General features: G+C 36.5%; 1 protein-coding gene across 1 annotated transcript in view; it reads left to right on the top strand.

Annotated features, from left to right (window-relative positions):
* Nucleotides 1-16457, top strand: part of lmbrd1 (LMBR1 domain containing 1) — a 59023-nt gene that overhangs the window by 30741 nt on the left and 11825 nt on the right. Inside the window, exons 8-14 of the mRNA XM_015014937.1 lie at nt 322-447; nt 1304-1456; nt 6906-6970; nt 7124-7226; nt 8770-8874; nt 10213-10362; nt 11611-11686. Of these exons, the coding sequence (XP_014870423.1) occupies nt 322-447; nt 1304-1456; nt 6906-6970; nt 7124-7226; nt 8770-8874; nt 10213-10362; nt 11611-11686 (778 nt within the window). The remainder of the gene's footprint in view (nt 1-321; nt 448-1303; nt 1457-6905; nt 6971-7123; nt 7227-8769; nt 8875-10212; nt 10363-11610; nt 11687-16457) is intronic.

Here is a 16457-nt window from a genome sequence, read left to right as displayed (position 1 = left end):
CGACAAAATTTTTAAAAAGCCCTAACCCAATTATAAATTCCCCCCTTTTAATTTTTTTTTTTTTTTTTTTTTTTTTTTTTCCCCTCTGCCAAAAATGACACCGCCTAGGAGGCCAGGATCTGTGGGATTTTTGTCGTGCACGCACGCGCATGTGTGCGTCCATGTGTTTGCTTACCCTCGTTTGACTGTTGTCATGTGCCACAATGTGATGGGTTTGCCACCAGGCAGGAGTGACTGTGTGTGGGAGGATACACGTGGCATATGTGCCACCCTTGCTCTGACAATAGTGTGTGATTATAATGGTACTTTTGCATCTTGCAGGCATATGGAATGTCTGTCATGCCTTTGAATCTGATAAAAGGCACGCGGAGCGTCGCGTACGAACGCCTTGAGAACACGGAGGACATTGACGAGGTTGAACACCAGATAGAAAATCTGAAATCCAAGGTAGGTCTTTGAGTGGTGTGACCTGTCTTCAGTGCACATACAAGTGGCATAAACATGAATATGTTGAAGTTTTATTGAATTGCATCAAAATTAATATATTAGCAATTCTACACCAGTAGAAATACATATATATTCGCTATTTTCTCTCTTCGTGTTAAACATCTGAATCAATGTTGATGACGCAATCCCACAAAAAATAAAAAAAAATTTAAAAAATGCATTAACTAACAGCTTCACTAAAACGCCACATGCACTGTGTGGTTAAGCACCACCACTTCTTTATTTTTATGCGCCTCTGTCTTTGCAAGTTCTTACATACTGTAAGTTATGTCCTTTTCAAACGCCCACTCAGATTCCTTCTGTCCAAACGGGATATTTCAAGTAAACGCTTTTTTGAAATTAAGTAAAGTAAGAGTTATGCATTTGTCATTCTTCTAATTTCAGTGTTTAATGGTTGCAAACAGGAGGTAGTAATAAAACATAAACTATAACATTTAAGTTTATTGAACACTTTATACTTGTAAATATATGCTTTTTTTTTTTAAATGTGTGTTAACTGAATAGTATTTCTTTGTCACTTTTTAGATTATAGTTTTGATTATGCTCTGCTTCATAAACAGTACTAAATGTTTTCAGCCTTAATACACCCACCCCATTCACTGACACAATATCTTGCTAAATCTCAAGATTTCTTCTAAATCAGTTAACAAGGCAATCATTACAAAAAGCCCTGTTACCTGAAGTATTCCTTTAATTAATAGGGTGCTCTAAATATGTGTTTGAAACCAACAACCATAACGTATCGAAAGCATGCATGTTTAACAATGCATCTCCTTCCTGTCGGTTTCTTTGGCAGTGTAAGGATGGCCGTCCTCTATCCTCAAAGGACAGACGCAACCTGCAGGAGCTTGAGGGCAAACTACAGGTCCTCCAGCGCAGAGGAAGACACCTGGACATTGCAGAGAGCCACTGTTGCTCTAAAGTTGGCAGTGCTCTCAGACCTGTCAAGGTGAGTCTCCATTGTGAAATTGGCTCCCATTCACAGATGTCAGTTTTATGCGCATTGTGGGCAGCGGCCTAAACCAAGGCAAAACATGAGCATCTCAATACCGATTTTGTTCCTTTTCTAAATTTATGTTGGGTTCTTCTGGGAAAACAATATATATGATATGAATTTCTTCTAAGGTTTGTGCAAAAATGAAAAGGAACATTTTGGTGTCCATTTGTTTTTAACCCCTTTTAATCTGATATCCCTAAATAAAATCCAAACCAATCACTTGCCTTCAAAAGCCATCTTAAACTTGCATGCCCATGTAGAGGAGCTGCAAAAATCCACAGTCTGAGTGGGAGGACTCTGGTGTCAAGACAGCCAGTGGTCATTGGGCGATATGTGGCATATAAGCGGGACAGACATGAATTTCCAACAAAATAAAGTGAAGTTTGTGCAAAAGTTGAGAGGCTATCAACATTTGTTGAAGTCACTGCACACTTCGTATACACAAATTCATAAGTGTCTAGTTCTTGTTGTGTGTTAGAAAATAAAAAAAAAATAATAATTTCAACTTGTTTATATTTAACAGCTCAGACTGCTTTTACCGAAGAGAATCCTAATGTTGTAGCTCTCATTTAAACTGCTCTAGATTTACTTTCCAGTTCTACTTTACAGCACAGCATATTTACATGAGTCCCACGGGTAGTCTCTTCACCTAATTTACTGTGAAGTCTCTGAGGGAGACTTGTATTTCTCAGACAGGATCTCATAGTTCCCATGAGGTGTACCAAATCAGCTGTAAACCTGTGTCATTTTACTCCTTTCTGGTCCACTCAGCCAGGAGCTCAACTTTATGCATAGTAATAATATTGTCGCTATACTTTTAAGAGGGTCACAAGTTTGTTATTTTCGATCAGATTTTTTTTTTTTTTGTGCATGATGAACTCTACCAACTTATTGGAACAATAACAAACAATGATTTTAAACATAAAGAAAAAAAAATGAATCTAAAAAAAGCACTTTAAGATATATTTGAGAAGCTAGCTTGCATTACAACATTCTATCCCTGAAGAAAGCACTTGGAAGGACGTACATTGTTTTTGGACAGATACTTGAATGAGATTTTTCTCCTGAAAATATTACACCTTTGGCTCTTTGGTTCTTGTCATTGAAAGAGTGCATCAAGAATATGGTGCTAGGGGATTTTGGGCTCAAGTTTGTCATTTTGTCTTTTTGAATGGAAGAAATCAGTAACTTTTTCCCCCCTCAAACTATGAAATTGTTTAGAAAAGGTTAATATATTAGACCTGTAAAAAATATTTCTGCCATGTGGTTCTTTTTTCATTAGTGACGATCCTCTCCGGTGTCTCATGCATCTTTACCATTCTCACACTTTCGAGGAGTATAAAACGCATCGCCCTGTTGCTGAAAATGTGCTCCACGTATAAATTGCCTTGCCTCATCACTTACCCTTCTAAGGCCCCGATCTAGGCGACAACGGGGAGAAAAGAACAGAATGTCCCATCACTTGCTGTAACAACAGGTTCGATATATTCAGTTTATTAGCGAAAGTCACAACTCTAATCTGTTGAATTGACGGTTTGGATCCAATAGTGTTAGAAGCCTGAAAAACGCCTGCGAGGTTAAACAGACAAACCAGACCACAGACATATTATTCAGCTGGTGTGACAGAATTACTCATGCCATATCCTTCTGCAAACAAAAAATTACGTACCTTCCACAGTAATAATGTCTCAGTCTGACTGCATTTAACACTTTATGCTCTACGGTGGTTAAAATAGCTCCACATTAGTTTCACCTTCCGCTTACATAGGGAAGCATCTGAAATAATATGTTTGATGGGCATTACAATGTTTTCCACATCTAGGTATTCATATCTCTCTTCACGCTACCTTCATGCTCTTCTATGTAGGTGTGCATACCTGCATATTCAGTTTACTTCATAATGGATACAAAGTGGCATATAAGCTTGATATACCATGCATGACTCATCCAAGGCAGAGCACAGATTGAATAGTTCATTCTATTTTTATTTGCATCTTCATGTTAGTTCACGGTGCTTTCCCCACTGTTGTTTGTTTGCTGCTATTTGAGTTTGTTCCAGGCTAGCACAAACATTTTAAACCAGTGTCTGTAGAAGTCTGTCTTTGACCAAAGGGGATTGTGGCTAATGACAGTCCCCAGACTCAAATTTGAGCAGCAGTATGTAGGGAGATTAATTCACTATATGCTAGGATCCTGGTGCAGAGTGATAAGCAAAACAATTGTGATTTCAGCAGGACCGCTGTTTGCCAGGCACCGACTCATGTGTTTATAATAACAGCAATGGTGAGCTGAGCTACTGAACATGTTGAACATTCCCAGCTGAAAAGGCCTCTCACATAATTGTCAGCGGTTGGCTGTGATCATAGAATGAAATAAAATAAAAAAAAGCAACCCTTAGTTTCAAATGGCTGATTAAAATGTCGTGCCCTTTTATATTAAGTGAGAAAAACCTCCACATTTGAAAATAAATATGTTTTAGTGACCTAAAAGTTCCTAATTATTTTCGGTCAATCAGTGACTTGACTGTTAAAAAAATTATCTCAGATTTTTATTGCAATTGGACAAAAGCTGCTGCAAACGCTGAAAATACACTCACTGCCCTCAGTGGCTGGTATTGTTATAATGAATCTAGTCGAGTCTTTGATGCAGCTATTTCTTTTACCTTCAAACATTTTACATGCATACAGTTTTTGATTATTTTATTAAGAATCTGACATGTTGGCATCATGAAATGCCACTCTGATGTTTCAACTTCAACTTTCTCAAAAGGTTTGTGACTTGATATATATATATACACACACACATTCAGCAGTCAACCAATCCCATTTATCAGCTTTGATTGATAATTGGCAGATCATGTACTGAAAAGTCTTTCATTTTTTTTAATGAACAAATGCATCAACTTTAATAGCTTTTAATATTTTTAAATCTAAATTATCATAGAGTATTGTAGTCTTTTGAGAGAAACGTGTAATCATTAAAATAATAATTGACAGGTCATCTAAAATAAAAAGAAAAGAAAAAGAACAGAAAATCAGAAATATTTGTCAGCGAAAAAGTTCCTGCCTGGTCAGGGCACCTCTACCGGATACACAATGCCAAATGAGGCGCAATGTTTGTTAGAGATGTGGTTGTTCCTACCCATCAATCTGGAAATAATTATTAGGCATTTTCAAACTGTAGTCCACCTTCCTGTGGTTAGAAAGGTTATTCTCAAATGAATACAAGATAGCTGCTGGTCTTGTCAGCACCGGACGTTGTAGGAGGTTGGTCTGCCAATTACAAGATTTACATCTCAAACTGCAAATATCCCAGTTCACATATTAAATGTCAAACTTTATGACAGTATAATTAGAAAAGAAAAAAAAAATAAGTACAGCTTTTTTGGAAAGGGTAGCCAGAGGACGGTTCATTTCTCAGTCTAGATTACTAAACTGAAGGCGAACAAATCAGAAGATTACAGATCCTGCCAGTCAATCAGGCAGAAACTGAAAAGTAATTTTCCCAATTTAATAAAATGTATCAAAACTGGAAGACTGTTTTTTTTGCTTCCTTCTATGCTTTTAGTTTTGTAAAAAGATTAACTTTAGGGATGCTTTATTGCAAAGACTGGGATCGTCTCAACATCCCCTATTTCTGACCAGACTTCAAAACTCCAATCTCTGTATACAAACCTGTCACATTTTTTTTTGGTATGCATTTAATAAATTGTTGAATTAAAACAAAAGGTATTCCTATAGGCTTGTTGTCTTTCTTAAAAAGACAATTGAAGAAAAAAAAATGCTATCTGCTTCATACTGTCCTTCAAACATCTTGATGAGAGGATGATGATTTGGGTTTCCTGGTTAACTTGTAGTCTCGCCATTGTCTTCTAAAATAAAATCTGAGTCTATCTAGTGTGACGACTGAAGCTTGTCTCAATACCACAATCAGCCCAAGCCCAGTGGTAAACCCATATCAAAATTCATGAAAATGTAATAAAAGTGCTGCAATAACCAGGAGATGTTTTTCAACTCGCGTATCATTGTGGATTAAAGTGAAATTCTGAAAAGCAATGTTCGTCTCCAACAGAGAGCCACTGCATGAAGTTCTGCATCAGATAATCAGCAACGTAGCGTTGGTTCTACAAGCTATTTGATGTGTGTTTTTAATTTCCCTTACACTAATTCATTATGTGCAGTCTGTTGGATAAATAATTGCATAGTGTAGTATGGCTTCTGTTGTTTATCTGAGGCTTTATTTATCTCCTTTCGTGAATTGGGATATATCATCAGGTATTTATTAGATGATCATGCATTAAAATTGAATAAAACTTGCACTTTATTATGGCTGAATAAATAATGCCAATAATGCCACTTTTCTGTAGTTTTACTTAAAGTAATTAGTTTTGACACTGAGTCATTATTCTTCTTGTCTGAGACAAGAAAATAAAAATAAAAATCTTCACCTAAAAGCTTTTTTAGCGCTAAAATGCTGCAATTTGTCAGATTGCGTACGCATATTCCTCTCTTTTTATTCACTTCAATTCTGTTTGACACAAGGCAAGCTGTTTGTTAGTTTGAATTCAGATTTTATAGCCAAGCAGTATTTGTTTTTCCAGTTTGTAGTTTCTTTTTTTTTTTTTTTTTCTAGAGAGTTGAGTGCCAACACAGCTTTTGTTTCTATTCATGTGAGTACAGAAGTGGATCCTTACAAATTTTGTGCTTTAATTACCTGACCACTACATTACGTCAGTACAGTTAAACCATCAGAAATATGATTATATTATATTTTATTTGTATATATTTTTTCTGCCCTTTCGTATCAGGTGAATAACATCACCTGGTACCAATAGTAATGCTGATACATTTGTGAATCACGTGGTATAGTTAAGTTAGACAACAGAACACTTTATATGTTAAGCCACAAATACTACTTACTAACTTTCCCATGACATGTTGAGTGAAGTATCAGGAATTTCAGTAATTTACATGATTTATAGATGAATAGCAGATTAATAAACATGTTAATGAAGCTCCTGTATTACATTTCATATGTGCCTTTTCTGTATAATTGTATCATTTATTGAAAATGAATATCCTTATTATATAGCATTAAAAGCTCAAATTGTCAGTTTGCAGAATTTATTATATATTTGGCTTTTACCAACCTTTTCCCTCTGTGGTTGCAACCTTTCTACCTGACCAATCCTTTCAAATGGCTGTGCCAACATTTCCCCACCGTTGCCATGGGCACCAGTGCCAATCTGAGGCTCTACATGCCATATGGTCTCTCTTTGACCTGGCACAAGTGTCCACAATAGTTGTTTTTCTTTTACCAAGGTTCACAAAGGGTCTGAATGAGTGCTCATTTTTTTCCCCTTGGTTATTTATTAAACATGTTGACTGTCGTTTCTTTGCAGATAATACTTGGGGTTTTCTTCATCCTGGTTGCACTGCTCTTCACTATTTCCCTGTTTATTTCAAAGTAAGTGATGGTTTCACAGAATCTGATTCTTTACATTGTAACTATATTTCAAAATAAACAAGAGCCATGGAAAAGGAGCTGCACAATTCTTGTTTTTGTATTTGTTACATCATGTTTCAAAAAATGAAATCACGTATTTTGCTGTGTGTTCAGCCTGGACAAAGCACTTCACTCTGCTGGCATTAGCTATGGGTTCATCATCTTTGGCACCAACCTAACCAACCCTCTCAATGAACTTCTGCTGGCTTTACAACCTGTAAGTATTCTTTCCAGTTTTAAGTCATACAGATGATTGTACTCAATTAAGATGGGCTTAAAGCCAATGTTTCTTGTTTTTTATCACAATAATCTCAAATAAAACCTAATTTAAGCTTTATCACCGTTAATTCTATAATGGGTGAGTAATACTTTTTAAAAAATTATGTCAGAATTTTGCAGCAGAGGAGGGGCATATGAAAAGTGAATTGATTAAAATTTTAGTCTGTTGACTGATCTGCAGCCAACAGTAACATTTTAGCTGTGGAAATAAAACAAAACCCCCTTTACAGTAATGTATGTTTTGTAAAAGTTGGAGCTGACAAACACTATTTTATTGATTTCTATTTTTCTTTATAAACTATATTATCAGGAAATGTACAAAACTGCATTGCAGATTGTTTTTTTTTTTGTTTGTTTGTTCCCCCCCTTATATTCTTTCCTTATATTCACTGTTTATGTTAGAGCTATTTTTTAAAAAGAAAGAAAAACTTACCACACAATTCAACCATGAATCTGTGGTTGGTTAGGGTGGCTCTCATTATAAAACCAGCGGTCACACTCTGCATAATCTAGATAATGTCCTTACATAACTTGAGAAGCTTCCAAATGCCTTTCAGCATTTTCTAATCCATCATCTTTCATCCCATTTTTAAAAGCAAAAACAAAGTACATTTGCTGCGCAGAGTCTTGCTTTGTCTTTCTCTCTTTCAGTATGAAAGTATGGCAGACACGTCCCAGCGTGTCCTAGACCTAGACACTAGTTTCTTGTTAAGTAGCTTCTTACATGTCCTCCATAATATTGAAAACAAGTATCATCATCCCTCAGTAGCTATAGCTTGGGAGACTTATGGTCTGTTCATTAATATGAAAAGAAAAAAAAAAAAGGATTTTGGAGATTCAAATCAGGCAGTTATTGATCTTGTCCAGCCAAGCTAAATCATCACCTGATTTTGTTTTTTTGTTGTTTTGTGTGCATGCATGTGTTTGTGGGTGAAGGTCAAAAGTCTTGCGTAGTAAATAATACTTGGTTGAAGTGTTAGATTGATAGAAAATCAAATCGCTGTCTTCTGCTCTTTCTACTCGGTTTTAGCCAGTGGACATAAGCATGCAATAGAAAACGCTCTGCTGTAATTAGTATTCTACTGCAGGTTTTGCAGAAAAAAAAAAAAAAAAATTGACAGACAGCTCAGGCCAATAAAGAATCGCTTCACAGATAGCGGCATTGATTAAATGTCTAAGACGAGTGCTTAGTATGACTATGGTGTTTAAGATATTAAGTGCTCCACAACAAGAGTGGGTTGTTAAATATGTAGCGGTCAGGTTGTAGGTTAAGTCTGAACATTTACAGTTTCCCAACTTTGTAATTGCTATTCAGCGGTTTTAATGAAGCGCAATATTTAGCATTAATGTGTGTTTTTTTTTTTATTATTATTAGAGTTAGATGAGCATTATTGATGGTAGAATTCTGTTAATATTGTTAGTTTTTTATTTATTTATTTATTTTTTGTACATGTAGCTGATCTCTGTTCCTGGTACTACAGGTTTTTCCATTGGATTACATCCTAATTACAGTCATTACAGTGTACTTTGTGCTGACATCCATGGCTGGCATTCGTAACATGGGCATCTGGTTCTTCTGGATAAGGGTAAGCTAAAGATACATTTCTGTGTTACCTTAACAAATATAGTAGTGTTGTTTTAAAGATCTCTGATAAATATTAAACCCATCTCAAAAGAGATTTCTCCACAAATACCGTCTTGTGACAGCACTGCCATGTCATCACTTCTGCATAGCTTCGTTAAGAATGCCACACCAGATTTTCCTGTCCTCACTCACAGCTGAACTGCAATGGATGTTATCATCAGCCTCCAACTACCTCCAGAGAGAACTTTGGCTTTTTGCGTCACTTTTTGGAGGCTACATTTCCCAACTATGTGTACTAAGACACAAGGAGTCCATTTGTCTTGTGTGAGACTGAATAAAATAAGCGTTAGGAGCCTCCTCTGACACTCACAATCTTGCTTCACATTGCCTAATTAGATGTTGATGCATGTTTTAACACAACTTTTAACATGTATTCCTTATTTCATATTTGAGGAGCAGAGGCGATGCAAGGCTTTGTGAGCAGATCCAGTAAAAAGAGTTTTGCTACTAGTGTGAAAAATAATAAATAAATAAATAAATACACATAGATGAATATCTGAAAGTCTTTATTTCTGTTAATTATGATGATTTTTCACTTGCAGTTAATGAGAACATGCTATTTGAAATTAGGATGACATCTCAATGAGAAGTATGCTTAATACATGTTCAAAGGTTTATTCTGACAAATGATACTCACTGGGACATACTTTGTAAATATCGGGTTTCAGCTGTATTTAATATTAGGTTGCTGACTTTGCAAGTATTGGAGTTCAAGGACAGTGGGAGACGAACTGTCCCAGCACAGTCATACCGCTGGAGCTGCAGCACCTCCGCCTTTGGCATTTTAATAGCAGAAATCAATTAATTGGGCTTTATAGAATACATTAATATTAAAAGGATCCTGTTTTGAGTTCTTTAATTTGTTTAGCTTTTCCTTTTTTAATAATAGTGACTCAACTGATGTTTTTCCCTCTAATGTACGTGTCCATGTAAATTTAAAAAATATCTGTTTTACAAAAATAATAAATGTATTACTGTTCCAGACTAGTTTTTTTTGTTTTTTTTTAAGTTTTAGTGAAGCTGATGCTTCTTTTAATCAGTACTCAATTTTCAGTTTTCAACATTAATAATAGCGTAAAACATTTGTTAAATAAAAGCAATGTTGATACTTATAAATTATAATTTTCTCCATCCTATTTCTACAGAGTATAGAGTGTTTTTTTTTTGTTTGTTTTTTTTTTGTTTTTTCCAAGGCATCAGTCCTAAGTTAGAAATTCTGGTATAGCTGCTTCCGCCAGAATAAACGGTGAACATCACATTCCTGTGTTTTTCTTCGTAGCTGTACAAAATAAGACCAAAGAGAACACGTCCCCAGGCTCTCCTCTTCCTCTGCATGATTCTGCTGTTGATTGTTCTCCACACCAGCTACATGATCTACAGTCTGGCCCCACAGTATGTCATGTATGGGAGCCAGAAATATCTTGCGCAGGTGAGGAAAAACAACTCATGTGATTTCCCCATGTCTTACTATGTTTTTTGGTCTCCCTGATGAGATCTAGCTCCTAGTGTGGGTTTCTAACAGTGTCAGTACCAGTGGGTTTAAACCACTATGGTCCAGCTCTGTGTAGGCAGCAATTTGGTCTCTATAGGCCAACAGCCAGCCTTTTATACTCTTGTTCTTTTTAAATTCTTTCTATCTGTCTGACAATGTAGCTTTTTGCTGTGTGGATTTGTTGTTTGACATGATACCCTTTGTGAGTTGTAGCTCTGCGCTTTTTGTGTGGGTGTCTACATTTGGATTTAATGCAGAGCTATGTGTGTGTTCTTTCTAAAAACATCCTTTAAGCAGCATAATTTAAATAAACCATGGCATTGTTTTGCTAAGGCATTATCTCCCCTACTGAAAGACGAGAATGAATTTAAAACTAGCTTCACAGGTCGAACACATTTTATTCCTACCTGTTCATTTGTTTTTACCGCTGGACTTCTAATTGATTTCTTTCTTTGCTGTGCCAGGACTCTGAGTGTAAGCAACAATTCCCAAGGCTAAGTTGTATTTATACTACCCTGAGTTACCACGACTTTATTTGGACGTAGTAAAAGTAAAGTAGCCTCAGCAAGCAGATTTAAAACCGGAATATGACTTTTGTGTCAAAAAGAAAAAAAAGCAGAAATAAAATATATATTGGCACTGCATGACTATTTAAAGGCCACTCAGACCACTCAAAAGTTTAAATTTTTAGGTTTTCAACTGAAAAAATTGTGTGAGTGACAATTTCCAATCTAGAAATTCAAAATGGTGACACAGTAGAGCTTGTTGGTAGCTGCAGTAAATGTTATTTGCTATCCAAGCTCCTTTTGCAAACGCTGCAAAAGCACAACATAATAAAGATGAAGTCATTATTAGCGTTTAATGCAATTTATAGTTTGTCTGATCACTTAGTATATAACTAAGTAAATCCCTCTGTTTTTTGGAAGCAAGCTGGTTAGTATTAAGTTGCATTTACTATGCAAATAAGATCTAAACTTCTTCTTAACACCCAAAAAGCAGCATAATCAGTATTCCTCTGTTTAGGTAAGAGTGATCCGGATATTTCTATTTCACCATTATAAGCCCTGTCGAATTGTCTGGACAAAAGTACTTGAACATATTTTTGTTATTCTGCATGAAGTAGTTGCTATGTTTTTCAAATCACCAACACATTTTTTTTTATTTTTTTTTTTCTGTTCGAATCAGGCACCCTCAACTGATCCAGTGCTTGGAAATACTACTGTTAGCACTACAAAGATATGTGATGCAGACGCACCTGAGGGTAAGTTTCTCACCGCTTCTTTTCACAGTCCAGGGTCACTACACTCACACCATCAAAGACGTCCTCACAGGTTTATTCTGGCATCGCAAACATGAAGGACTGGTACAAACTGGGCTTCTTAATGCGGGACATTGTTTTCTAGTTTTGATCATCATTTATTATCAATAAGAGCAAATTATACAAAGAACAAACATTAACTCATGCAAGACATAGCATGTACTTGTGCCCATGCCAAACTCTAATTACAGTACATCAGCCATGATAACATAAATGTGTAAATTTACATCACACCAGTGAGCTTTGTTATGGTAATTTATACATCTGACTAATGGCCAAGTTGTGATAGGTAGTGAAGGGGACGCTGCAGTACAAAGATGGGTTTAAAATGCACTTTTTTTTCTTCTTTTTTTTACCAAGTTCTTTGTGCTAAATTACTGAATTATCTGTACGAGTGTCTCGTTCAGCGATTATAAGAAACTTTGTTAAATACAAGAAGATTATCACTCTGGGCATGTCCTTTGACTATTTCATCATGAAATCGGCTTTACAACTTTCATATATTTATCTTAACAAGCCAAACATGGGCTATTCAAGCCATCACTTTCTGCGTTTGCTTTGCACAGAGTGAAATTTGTGCATTCTGAAACGAGTCTGCGTGAGTGAGTGCTCTGTCGTAACAGTGGGCACTAACTCATGCAGGTAATTTGGTAGCACCTTGTGGGCATAAATGACCAGTGACCAGTCGTGCATGGTTCTAAATTTCCCAGAGCCTGAACCAGTGCCAAAAGGAGGCGCCAAAGCCGGGTTTCCTCTCAGACCACTTAAATTACAGCACGCTGAAAGGTTATTATGGATTTGTTGCCCATCCAGGCCGAGGTATTACTGCCTGCTCTAGATTTAGAGCCACCAGGCTAACATTGTATATCTTCCACTAATGCTGACGCAACTGCTGAGACTTGTTGGGGAATTGACAAGGAATCTCTGTGGGGTCTAGTAGAATCTGCCAAAGAATGTTAGCAGGAGATTCTTTGGGCCCTAGTGATATGTGTGCTGTAGAGGTCAATTTTTGGATTTTAATACTGGAAATTTGTAGGATGGATCGGTGTTGGGGGGGGGGGGGTTTCTACCTCAAGGAAAACCTTCCACACCGGCCGAGTGATGTTCAATAATATAAAATGACTTATAAGGTCTAATCTTACCAAAGTGTCAGATCCCAAACATTCCTCGCCTGGCATTTCATATTACTAATATAATCAGTAATGCACTTCACTCGTCAGCGGCGACATTGTTGTCACTGATTGGTGTTCCTTTCCATTTGAAACACTCAGACCTCTGACAGGAGGAAGTCACCTGTGCAAAATAGTCTGTCTGTCACCTGTTTAAAGAATTGGCTTTCTGTACATGTTATTGCTTGTTGTTGTTACCAGAAGATTATTGGCGCAGTGAAAAGTTAATGACTCAAATAGTGCCTCAATGCTTTCCCAAATGATAATTCACAGAGCTGGAAGGCAATCAGAGTTGCTAATGAGATATGATGAGTTAAAACGACAAGTGTATAATAAAACTCGATTGGAGGTTCAGATCTTAAAAGTGGAGTAGGAGTTGGTTGTTATCACAAACAAACATATACACTGTTCACTGCTGTTCTAAGGAAGTATGTGATGTATATTGATAGAACATATCTTGGATGAAAAAACTGAGAGATAAAGTAAATACGAAAAAAAAATATCCTGTTTTTGAATAAATTAAAATTAAAAAACAAATTGTTTTAAATAACTTGGATTTGTTTATAAAGCTTTAATGTCATTACATACTGTGCATAGGATTTTGTTTTGAATTACTTTCAAAGATATTCTTAGGAGAATCATTAAAATCTGAATCCAAGCCAGAAAAATAATTGGTATGGCTACATATAGCAGGGATGTTAAAGCAAATTTATTGATGTCTTGATTTTATTTCAACCATACTAAAATGCAGCAGGCAAGTCTGCAGAGATTAATGACAAGTTATTGACTGAAAGAGTTTGAGATACGACTAATGGACAGATAGCGGCCAACTTTGATTGTATAACATTATCTTATCTTTTACTAATTATTCTGCTTCTCAGTACATAAACAAAACAAGAACACTTGGTGTAACTTCCATTTAGACAAGGGCTCTGTTCTGCAGTTTTAATGAAAGAGGTCCTGATCCGCTCCAAAGTTAATGGGCTTCTTCCTTTACTCATTACCTTGTTGGAAGCATTACCCTTTATTTAGCTTCTGCTAAACCCTAATTAAACTCAGTATAGTTTATGTGCTGGCTATCTGTGTATTAAGTACAACGTGGGTGTAACATAAGAGGCAGGAGTCAAAACTAATTAAATTAAGTAAAAAAAAAAAAAAACATGCAATTAATAGGATGCTGCATAACAGAAATTGTTTCACAGAGTGTGAAATTAATATTTATTTTGTAAGAGTCCGTAGTATTGTCACATAAGGTGACTGAATGAGTCAAAAGGAAAGGTGTGATTGGTGCAACCAGTTGTCTTGCACAAGTATTGTTTCCCTTGAACCTCTTCACATTTTGACATGTGGTATATAAATAAGTATTTCATTGGGTTATTTAATTATATTAAGCATATTGATTAAATAACTCTAACCCCTTTGTGTCCCTACACTCAAGAAAAACCACGACATGTCTCTGTCTGTATGACATTCACCAGCGATGTCCAGGTTTCCACCATGCGTAGTATCTGCCTATCTTTCGTCTGTCCGTCTGTCTTCTGCTTATCTGGGATCGGGTCACAGGAGCAACAGGACCAGGAAGGGAACAGTAGACATCTCTGTCTCCAGCAGCATCCTCCAGCTCATTATGGGGGACCCCAATGTCAAAAACGAGTCACTTTAGGCATATATTTGCATTCCGAGGTCAGGCAGGATACATAAGTCCTCCAGGTAACTGTGGACTTATGTAACCCCAGAGTTTTCTTTTAATGGGATGTTTCTGGAAATCCTCCCGAGGGAGAATTCCTGATCAGATTCCAGAACCACCTCAACTGATTCCTTTTGATATGGAGACTCAGCTCTAAGTCCAAGTCTAGCCACCCTCCGGAGGAAGTTCATCTCAGCCTCTCAGGATCTTATTATTTTGCTTGTGATCCATATCTCATGACTATGACTATGAGGGTTGGAACATGTGCCCCTTCCCCTGCTTCTCACTCTACTCTACCTGGCCTCTCTCCACTCTGAAGTAATCGTGTTTCCACTGACTTGGCTAGGTCTGTAGCAGGGCAGCACCTCCTGGAGGTAGGTGGTATTGAGCCCCGCCTTCAGGCGTCCTATGCTATGTACCAATCCATCTCTCTGCATCTTCTGCTTCATCCTGCCATCACTCTTGAACAAGACCCCATGATTCTTAACCTTGTCCACTTGAGGCAGAGACAGACTAGGGGACCATTCACCATTCAACTTATCTAGAGTTGGAGGTCATGGCCTGAAGAAGCCATCAGAGCCACATCATCTGTAATGACTAAAACAAATTTGTTGAAATAACTTGGAATTATTTGCCTTTTTTAAAAATATATATTTTTCTGACCCACTAATCTTACATCTAGCTGTAGAAGATTGAGCTATAGTTCTTCACTGCTTCACTGCTTCATTGTGTTTAAGACTGTAAATATATGCTCACTATATATGAAGAATTATAGAATTATGAAGGTGTTGAGAGTCTGAGAAATCAGTCATTTGACCAAAAAATGTGTAGTTTTTTTTTTTTTTTTTTTTTTTTTGGGCATTCTTTGAAACAGCTTCTGCTTTCAGAACCACGGTACCAGCTTCCATGAGTAGGAGGATGTGTCAAGCTGAAAGATGCATGCGACTGAGAGGGAATACATTCACTAATCAGCAGATTCTGTGGATATGGTGCAGGCGAAAGTTTTTATAAGATTGGAAAACAAAGAATTAGACCTGAACTTTAAAAAAAATCTTTATCTAACTCCTTTACAGAGGGAAGGAGTGTTTACTCTGACTGAAATATGTTTTTCTTTTGTAACTGAAATGTTTGCCGAGAAGTTTAGGGGAAATAATGGCTGAATGTTTGACAGGTAAATAGCTAGATGCATGCTGTGTTCAGGTGTTAAGGGAACACTTTGCATATGTTTTTATTAAGAGCACATTTTTGACATAAATCAGGGTTTTTATTCTTACTACAAAGCCTTTTTTTATCTGTAGTAGAATACTTTGCTCCATTTCATGTGTAACAATGACAGAGTGAAGACAGAAGTATAAAACACTCCCAGTAAAATGGAAAAAATGGAGAAGACGACAATTTAGAGTTAATGCAGACAAGAGGGTAATGGTTCCTCTGGCTTCAGGAAGTTGGAACGCCGTGTCAGGAAGAAGTCACTCTAAGTTGCTCAGCTCTCACTCTGTAATTGATGCAGACTTGTTTAAAAAAGAACTGTGCCTTCTTTGTAAAGCTGACGAGAGCAGGAAGGTGGCAACAGGGGCGAGGATTAAAAGCTACCGTCAAGACAGTTTCCAACAGATTTAAGAATCTGCACAGAAAAGTCGCAGAGAACTTCACATTTTCACAGTTATCTGGGTTGAATAAATTAGGGCATATTTTGTTCCACTGGTATTTAATCTACTGACATGGTATAGAGATTTTTATAATGTATATATATATATATATATATATATATATATATATTTTTTTTTTTTTTTTTTTTTTTTTTTTTTTTTCCTTTTTTTTTTTTTTGGGTTTTTTTTTTCCTTACAGAAGGGTAAAA

This window comes from Poecilia latipinna, unplaced genomic scaffold (genome assembly GCF_001443285.1).
Source record: "Poecilia latipinna isolate Pla-1442-1.1 unplaced genomic scaffold, P_latipinna-1.0 Scaffold1863, whole genome shotgun sequence".
NCBI classification, from domain to species: domain Eukaryota; kingdom Metazoa; phylum Chordata; class Actinopteri; order Cyprinodontiformes; family Poeciliidae; genus Poecilia; species Poecilia latipinna.
This window is presented reverse-complemented; position numbering and strand designations above follow the sequence as displayed.